The sequence below is a fragment of the Gekko japonicus genome, unplaced genomic scaffold, assembly GCF_001447785.1.
Source record: "Gekko japonicus isolate JY-2015 unplaced genomic scaffold, Gekko_japonicus_V1.1 scaffold78, whole genome shotgun sequence".
In the NCBI taxonomy this organism is placed as follows: Eukaryota; Metazoa; Chordata; class Lepidosauria; order Squamata; family Gekkonidae; genus Gekko; species Gekko japonicus.
Window position 1 is genome coordinate 1911147 of NW_015165236.1, and position 9184 is coordinate 1920330.

The 9184-nt window shown below is 60.3% G+C and overlaps 1 protein-coding gene across 1 annotated transcript in view; it reads left to right on the plus strand.

Moving 5' to 3' along the window:
* Window positions 1-9184, plus strand: part of GTF3C1 (general transcription factor IIIC subunit 1) — a 38236-nt gene that overhangs the window by 28450 nt on the left and 602 nt on the right. The window contains exons 27-36 of the mRNA XM_015409947.1: window positions 107-219; window positions 1058-1120; window positions 2511-2604; window positions 3220-3392; window positions 4469-4753; window positions 5199-5458; window positions 5652-5923; window positions 6341-6821; window positions 7607-7646; window positions 8896-9091. Of these exons, the coding sequence (XP_015265433.1) occupies window positions 107-219; window positions 1058-1120; window positions 2511-2604; window positions 3220-3392; window positions 4469-4753; window positions 5199-5458; window positions 5652-5923; window positions 6341-6821; window positions 7607-7646; window positions 8896-9091 (1977 nt within the window). The remainder of the gene's footprint in view (window positions 1-106; window positions 220-1057; window positions 1121-2510; window positions 2605-3219; window positions 3393-4468; window positions 4754-5198; window positions 5459-5651; window positions 5924-6340; window positions 6822-7606; window positions 7647-8895; window positions 9092-9184) is intronic.

The following is a 9184-nucleotide window of genomic DNA, read 5'->3' on the forward strand; positions in this document are numbered from 1 at the left end:
GGGGGAGAACAGCGAGACCCCCCCCCCCCCCCCCGTGCACCTTTGCCAGGATCTGGGTCCGCATCCTGCTCATCAGGCGTGACGCTGTGCCCTCTTGTTCCGAAAGGTCTGTGCGGAAGAATTCAAGGAGTTTGTGGAGCGGCTGAAGGTGAAGTTCAGCTCCACCCTGGGGAATCCGCGGCCGGCCATTCCGGACACACTGGAGGAGCTCTTCCGCAGGTATCCCCCAACCGTGGGTGGGGCCGCAGGCAGTGCTCGGCATTCTCTGTGGCGTCCCCTGAGAAGAGCTCTTGCGCCAGGCCCTCCCGCCAAGGCCTGCTCTGCAGGGTCCAGAAAGTCCCGGTTCGAGGAGCTGTGGAGGAGGACAGGGGGAAGCCTGCCCGGCAGGAGCAGCAAGCCAGGGAGGGGATCTCACTGCAGGGCACCTCCCGGCCCAAGAAGACCCCCTCCCCTCCACCCAGAGACCCTGCAGACCCCCCCAGGGGGGTCCCTTTGCTGCAGCAGGGCTCAGACCAAGACGGGGCCCCCCCTGCAAAGCCTTCTGCTCAGCCGTGGGGTGGGGGTGAGGTGGGGAGTCTCCTTGGGGGGCCACTCTCGGTTCAGGGCTGAAACGGCGCCTGATGTCAGGGTTCTCCTCCTGCCTTCCGGCCCCCTGACTCGCCTTCCTCCCTCCGCTGGCGGGAGCTTCCTGGGCGGGGGGGGGTGGGGGTCGGGTCTGTAAGCCACTCTGGTGTAGTGGTGAAGTGCAGGCGGACTCTAATCTGGGAGAGCCGGGTTTGATTCCCCACTCCTCCTCCACTTGCGCCTGGCTGGATGACCTTGGGCAAGATGTAGTTCTGATAAGAGCTGTCCTTGAAAAAGAGCAGTTCCTGTCCAGAGCTCTCTCAGCCCCACCTGCCTCACAGGGGGTGTCTGTTGTGGGGAGGGGAAGGGAGAGGAGACTGTAAGCCGCTCTGAGACTGAGTGAAGGGCAGGGTATACATCCAATCTTCTTCTTCTCCTCTTCCTCCTCCTCTTCTTCTTCCTGCCAACTCTCACCTTCCTCCCCCTGGTCCAGGTTCCGGGTTCTGGCAATCGGAGATGAGTCCAGCCATGGCAGGAGAGAGGACGTGCTCAGCAGGTGAGGCGGCCACAGGAAGGCCTTTGGGGAGAGGGGGAGGCTCCGTCTCAGGAGCACCTCCGCTCACGAGGCGCGAGGTCGCCGACGCGGTCCTGCTTCAGGGGAAGTACATCTAGATTGCTGGCTCACAGTCAGGGGTCCTTGCGTAGAAAAAGAGGCACAGGAGCTCATTCACATAACTCATTTGCATAGCTTATTTGCATATGCCACACGCCCCCTGACATAACCGGAAGTGTGTCAGAAGGCAACACCCATCGCTCAGACTCCACTGGACTGTTTTGGATTGCTAGCTATTGGGGGGGGGGAACATGCAGATCTGTCCTCTCAGAGGAGGGAGAGCTCGTACCTGACTAAAACTTGTTCTTAAAGGTGCCACTGGACTGTTTTGGATTTCTAGCTATGGAGGGGGTCCTGCAGGAAATGACCCCTGCTCGTAGTAAGTGTGGACAGTTTACAGAGTTCTATTACAGCGACTGCATCTTAGATACGTTGTGGGGCCTCCCTTGGGATGGAGAACAGACAGGCCAAAGGCCCTCTTAAGAAATAAGGCGGGCAACATCAGCCCTACACAGAGGCAGTGAAGAGAAGCCATGGGTCACAGAGAAGCATTCCCCCACACACACACGCCCAGGGGTCACACTGCAGTTCCCTAGCATGCGGGCTGTGGAATAAGGCTGTGAGCTAAAAATGAAACCGTGGAGGTGTGCGTATCAGCTGCAGAACGTGGACACGGCTGGTGCCCTCTCAGCAGCTGGGGGGGGGAAACCAGTTGGTGGTGGGGGGTCAGCATTGAGCAGAGCGCCTCCCCCCCCCCGCAGCCAACAAAGCAGAATAAATTAGGCCTTGAGCCAATACCTGTAAGCAGTGTTCCCTCTAAGCTGAGTCAGTGTGAGCTAGCTCACATTTTTCTAGCCCCCGGCTCACACATTTTTGTCCTAGCTCAGGAAAAATGTGGCTCCAGAGCAAACTAATTCATGCAGTAGCCAAATTGCTTGCTCACAGCTTTAATGCCAGTGGCTCACAAAGCAGAATTTTTGCTCACAGGACTCCACAGCTTAGAGGGAGCATTGGCTTTAAGTCTCTCTTCCCGTGCATTTTGTAGTTGGAATACCAGTTTCCGTGGCAGAGGTGGTATAGGCAGCTTAGACGGTGGGTTGTCCGGGGCAGAGGCTGCCTGTCACTCCTGAGTCCGGCGTAGATCCTCGAGCGAGTAACGCACACTGTTTTTGTTGAGCTGCCAGGAAAGAGCCATCTGCCCATGTGGGCTGCGGCTGGAGCCCCAGCTGGGGTGGGTGCCTGCGTCACGCCGGGTGAGGCGCCTGCCTGTGCTCTGTGCTCTGGGGCTTGCCTGCCTCCCATCATAACGGGCCTCTGTCTTCCCCCTGGGCAGTGTGGCCGACATTCACTTCCTGGTGCTGCAGAACCTGATCCAAAGCACCCTGGCCCTCTCCGACAGCCAGATGAAGTCCTGCCAGTCCTTCCAGGTAGGAGGAATTGGGGGGGGGGGATGCGGGCAGAGAGCTGCTGCTCATCCTCAATAGACAGGGAGCCAAATTCCCTAAATAGTAGGTCTTCAATGACAGACGAAGCAGTTGGAGTTTAGCCTGTGTGGCTATATGAGAGAGTTTAGCCTGTGTGGCTATGAGCAAGAGAGTTTAGCCTGTGTGGCTATATGATGAAAGACAGTTTAAACTGAGTGTCTGGGCCTGTCAGAGTGGAGTTTTGCTGTTTGACTGTATGTGACGCCAAGCTTTGTCAGTTATATTTTTTTTCTTCAACAATAGTTCAAAAAATACCCAGAAACCTATTTTGTTCTTTTATAAATAAATCATTATTTATTTAAACTTATCCCAGCAATCAGAACAGTCCTTCCTCAGGGCCACGTAGTCCTCTGAAGCACCCAGACCCTGGGTCTTTCAACCAAAAGAGAGAGAGTTGGGATTTTTAATTCCTGGTGGCAGCAGGAAATTGACTAAGTTCAAGTACACAGAGTGTGTTTTAAAGGAGAAACCGTCTCCCCAGTGAAGCAGGACCTCACAGCCGGAGGAGGCGAAAGGGGCTGTCCCGGCCAGGGGGCTGATGGCCGCGTGTGTTTGCAGACCTTCCGCCTCTACCGGGAGTACCGGGATGACATTCTCGTGAAGGCCTTTCTGGACTGCCAGCGGAGGAGCCTGGTGAACCGTCGCCGGGGCAACCACTCCCTGGGCCCCCGGAAGAGCCGGGCGCTGCCCTTCGTGCCCATGTCCTATCAGCTCTCCCAGGGCTACTACAGGTAAGAGCGCCCCTGTGTCCGGCCTGGCTCTGTGCCCCTGCGGGCAGCCGCTCGACTGTGGGATTCCAGCCACGGCCCCGCGGGGAGGGTTCTTCTCAGCAAGTCACTGCTGGTCCGCCCTGGTTAAATGACCGGAAGCAGAGAGCGGGGTAAGCAGACTGGTCTCCCGGGGTGGGTGGTGGATCTGGAATTGGGGGTGAGCAGCGTAGTGGCCAAGTCTGCAGAACCCTAAAGGTAAAGATCTGCCAGTGGGGTCTGAACCGGCAGAGACTGAGAGGAAAAGAGGCAGAGAACTGGCAGCGACCTGAGAGGAAAAGAGATCTTGGGGTTGTAGTGAATAGCTTGATGGAAACGCTGACTTAATTTGCAGCAGAAACCAAATCCCCAATAGGTCCCCATTTGTAATGGTCCTTTACAGTTCTGGTTTCTGCATCTCAAAAGAAGACATTGCCGAGCTGGGAAAAGTACAGCAGAGGGGACTGAAATGGTGACTGAGCGCCTCTCCTGTGAGCCCAGGGCGGAGAGAGTCGGGGGCTTTTCAGCTGGGGAAGACAGATGACTTGGGTGGGGGATGCAACGGAAGCTAATGAGATTATGCAGAGGACGGAGAAAGTGGACAAGAGTTTTTTCTCCCTCCCTCGTCAAACCAGAAGCAGGTTTAGAACAAACAAAAGGAAGTCCTCCCGTACTCGGCAAATAACTAAATTGTGGCAGTCACGGCGAGGGGATGTGGTGTTGGCCGTGGGCACCAAGGGCTTTAACCTGCCCTTTATTCCTGGAGGAGAGGTCCAATGAATGGCTACTAAATGGTCCAAACATGGAGACTAAAGGGAACCTCCGCCTCCAAAAGCAGTAAACCGTTGGATAACAGTGCAAGGAGGTGGCAGCAGCAGGGAAAGGTCTTGGCCTCGACGCCCTGAGGATCTGGCCTCGGTGTGAAACAGGATGCTCAGTCGCCTTGCCCCTCTGCCCCAAAGCCCAGTCCCGTGGCAGGCCAGAGGAGACGGGCAGGGACTGCCCCTTATGATGGGTGGTGGTGTGGCTCAGGCCTCCCGTTCTGTCTGCTGCCTCTCCAGGGTGTTCACGTGGCGCTTTCCCAGCACACTCTGCAGCGAGGCCTACCAGTTTCTCCTGAAGCTGAAGGAAGCCGGCGCACGGGACCAGGCGGCCAGCTTTTCTTTCAAGGACCAGGACAGCTCCTCCGCCTTGGACATGGTGACCTTCCCCCTGGATGGGCCCGGGGGCTGCTGCGCGGCTATCCTGGCCCTTTCTTCCCTCGGCCTGGTGTCCGTGGACGTGACGATCCCCGAGCAGATCGTGGTGGTGGACAGCACCCTGGTGGAAAACGAGGTCATCAAAAGGTAGGCCGCTGGCCAAGGGGTGTGGCTTGAGACTTTTTCTTTCTCTGGAGGGGGGGGGGGCCCCCCCCCCCCCCCCCCCGGCTTCCCAGACCCACAAAGCCAGCTTCCCGGGGCTTGTTCTGGTCTCCCAGTGAGTCAGCGCTTGAATCAACACAGCCACAGATGCGTGAGGATGGCCCTTCCCTTCCCTGTGGGCAGCTGAAATAACAACCCATTCTCCACAGAGGCGACCCCATGAGCAGCCTGACTTCCATCTAGAAAGGCAGACCGTGAAAGGCTCGAAGAGATGAAGGGCGGAGTGGGGTGGAGCCCCTGGGCGTGGGAGTGGATTGCTGGCCCGCTTCCAGGAGGGGTTCTGGAGTGGAGCGGTGGGGGGAGGCGCGGGCCTGGTGGGGGCCACTGAGCCAGGCTGTCTGCCTCAGCTTCTCCCCGGTGCTCCTTGCAGCTTGGGGAAGGAGGGCGTGGAGGAGGAGGAGGAGGAAGAGGAAGAGGAGGACGTGGAGGAGAGCGCCGCCAGCAAGCCCCGGATCGAGGTGAAGGCCCGCCAGGCCTCACACACCAACTACCTGCTCATGAGAGGCTACTACTCCCCGGGCATTGTCAGCACGCGGAACCTGAGCCCCACGGACAACATTGTCGTCAACTCCTGCCAAGTGAAGCTGAAGCTGCGGGAGACCCCTGCCTGGGACGGCTTCCTCGGCCAAGGTCAGTGCGAGGCCCCCGGGAGCGGGGGGCTGGAGTGTCCCGCTCGGCCCTCTCGGGGGAGCAGTTTGTCCGGGGGGCGGGGAGGGGTGCCTGTGGGCCAGCGAAGGGCAGGCCGTGGTTTGGGGGGGACCCTGAGAGCAGGGCAGGCCGTGCCTCCACTGGCTGAAGTGCCGAGCGGGTTGTGTCTTCCCAGAGCCCCTGGACCTGTCGAGTCTGCCTGTCGGAGCCTCCTGCCTCCCCAGATCCTTCACCAGGCTTATCGGCATCCAGGAAGAGGATGCGGCCGGACAACTTCCGCTTCGATCCCTGGCGCATGGCGGTTACACCGCTGGGGAGCTCGCAGCCACCCTGGAGCTGTACGACACCATCCAGGCCGCTTCTCACTTTGGGGTGAACAAGGGGGACCTGGCCAGGCAGTTCCAGCACTACGAAGAGGCTGGGGTCGAGTGCGCCAAGCTCCTGCAGGTGGGTGGGGACTCGGCCCGGCCTGGCGGGCTGCGTCACAGGCGCTGTTCCCTCTGTAAAGGAGGAGTAGCAGCTCCCTGCCAATGCTGCCCAGGCCGTCCACAACCGACAGTCGGTGTCCTTTCCCAGTTTGGTGTCATGGTTAAGTACGCGGACTCTGATCTGGGAGAACCGGGTTTGATTCCCCACTCCTCCACTTGCACCTGCTGGGTAACCTTGGGTCAGTCACAAGTTCTCTCAGAGCTGTTCTTGAGAAAGAGCAGTTTCTGTCAGGAGCTGTCTCAGCCCCGCCTACCTCCCAGGGTGTCTGTCTGTTGTGGGGAGGGGGAAGGGAAAGGAGTTTGTGAGCCGCTCTGAGACACCTTTGGGTAGTGAAGGGCCATGGGGTATAGATCCAATCTCTCCTTCTCCCTTTAGGACCTGCTGGACCTGGAGCAGGTGTTGGAGCTGGGGGGGAACAGCACGCGTCTGGTGGCGAGGAAGTGTGCTGGGCCCTGGCTGCTGCATTCCGTGCCTCTGGAGGAGGACGTGGGCAAGGCCCCCCCAGGCCGAGCGATCCCTGCAGTAGAGGAGAAGCAGCCCCTCGCTTCCCCCGGGCCGGCGGCACCAGAGCCAGCCAGGAAGAGGCAGAAGACGGAGCCGGACGAGCCGGGGGGCGGAAGCGAGGCCTCTCCAAGCACACCCGGCCCGGGGGGAGGAGCAGGTGACCCACAGCGAGAGGCGGCCGGCGGCAGCTCCAGTGCGGCAGGGCAGGACGGGGGGCCCCTGCAAGAGCCCGGCTGCCCCCCAGAACCCGCTGGGGTCCCAGAGGAAGAGGAGCGGAGGACCTGCCTCTCCGGGAAAGGCCGCCAGGAGGGCTCAGCCCGCGGGAGTCCTGCCACGGAGCCTCGAGGGGAAGGTTCGTCCCGGCCGGAAGGCCCCGTGAGGAGCGCCAGAGTCCCCACGGAGGGAGGGAGGGAGGGAGGGAGGGGGGGGGGGCGCTGGCTGGCTGCTGGGCTGTTCCCCAGAGGCCCCCGTTTACTGGCTCAGCTCATTTGCCCCTCGCCTTTCTCCCCAGCGGGGACTCAACAGCCTTCTCCTCTCCTGACAACATCCCTGTAAGGGGGCAGGGAAGGGCAAGAGTCTGGGAGCCCCTTCAAGACTCACAGAACCTGTGACAGGGGAGGAGCTTCCGTGGGACACCCCCGCTCCCTTCCGGCTGCGCGGCCACAAACCCTGCAAGTCCTGAAGGGGCTCCTGCTCCCTGCTGCTGCCACTGCAGGCAGGCCGGCCGAGGCGGTGTGACTGGCCCAGAGTCACCCAGCGACCATTGCACAAGGGGTTGGGGTGGTGGGGATCTGAACCTGGTCCAGCACTCTTCATCTCTACGCCACCCTTGCGGAGAGGTCCCCTAGCCCCCAAGCCCGCTCTCGTGCCAGCCTGCCTGGCATCACACACGGACCACCCCACCCCCACCCCTGGTTCCCTGGGACTGGCCCACGCAGCAGGGCACACCCTGCCCGCTTCCCCTTGCCTGCCGAGGGCCCTCTCCACACAACCCCCCTTGGGCTGTCCTCACAGCATTTTTAACCGCCATGGCCGTTCTGGTGGCCCTCGGAGGAGCAACGGGGCGGAAAGCGGGTGGCCCTCGGTGGCTGGGCTCTTGATGCTGAAGCGGTGCTCTCTCTCTCTCTCTGTCCCCAGCGTCTTCTGCAGGGAATGTCACACGGGCAGGAGAGGAAAGGTGAGTGGCAGAGCATTCCCTTGGCCTGGGCAGAACGTGGAAGAAGGGCTTGTGCATGCAGTGGTAGGACGGAGGGTTGTCTCCAGACTAAATTGCCGATCTCCCCCCCCCCCCCCCGCCTCCTTCTTTGGTTGCTCAGGTGGAGCCCCGGGCTTTGGCGGCCAGGGTGCTGAGGGACTTTGGGGGCTTCTCCGGGACTTCCTTCCCCACCAATTCCTGGTCCTCCTCCATACCGCTTTTCATACCTGCCTTCTGCCTGGATGCATCTCACATCCCATAAATCCCCTCCGGTGGAAACTGGAAGGCCAGCAAGGCTGAAACCAGGCAAGATTGGGGTCTTCGGGGCCCCAGAGGCAGCGCGTGGTTCACGCAGCCGCCCTTTTGCTCCCATCCCTCCCTGCGCCCAGCGCACCCGAGGCCCCAGGCCTGCTGCTATCTGCGCTCTGGCAGATGAGCACTTGCCTCCGTCTCCCCACAACCAGTGCTGGACTTTGGCGGCACCTTTTTGAGTGGGTGGGTGGTCTTTTGTGGTCTCTCCTCCTCTGTCCCTGAAGTACATAGGGAGGCCAGGCTACAGGGCTCACAATTTCCAGACATGCACAGCTTGAGGCACACTCCCCCCCCCCCATTGTCAGGGCCGAGTGTGTTCCATGTCGGTGCTGTACATGTGCAGAAATGGAGAAAGACCCCAAACTGAACTCTGCAGGGGTTGCACCCAAGGCTCCCTCTAAGCTGTGGAGTCTTGTGAGCAAAAATCCTACTCTCTGAGCTGCTGGCATTAAAGTTGTGAGCCAGCGGTTTGGCTATATTGCATGAATCAGTTTGCTCTGGAGCCCCCTCCTTCCTGAGCTAGGACAAAAATGTGTGAGCCGCAGGCTAAAAAACTGTGAGCGAGGTCACACTCACTCAGCTTAGAGGGAACACTGGTCGCAGCTGTCACTTCTTTGCATGGTTAAACAGGAAATGACCGTGGGCGTCGCTAGGTGAGAATGTGAACTCCTAGAAGCAAGTCACTTTAAGCGACGCACTGAATTTTTTTTTTCAATCCCCTGGCTTTACACAGAGAAGGGCCTGGGCCAGACCCGGCTGGAGCACAAGGCAAAGCAGCTGGCAAGTGGGTTAGGGTTAGGTGCCGCTCACAGGACGCTTGGCTCGAGTGCTCCTTCCGGGGGCCCAGCCACGCCCGCACCTCGCATGAGATGGAGGAACCCGGGATGACGATGCTGAGGCTGTTCTCTCTCATCCCCAGCGGCGCAAGTGGGAGTGCCTACTTTGTCGGGCGGCCTTGGCGCATCGTGGATGGCAGCCTGAATAAGCCCGTGTGCAAGGGCATCATGGAGGGGGTGCTGTGCCACATCATGACCAAGCCCGGCATCACAGAACCGGCCCTGCGCCGCCATTACCTGGGGGTCCTGCAGCCCGTGGCCCTCCTGGAGATCCTGCAGGTGTGTTTGGCCCCCTGGGAGAAACGGTGGGTTCGCCCACCCAAAGCTCCCTACGGGGGGGGGGGGGGGCGGGGGCCGGGGGGGCCCCCCGGG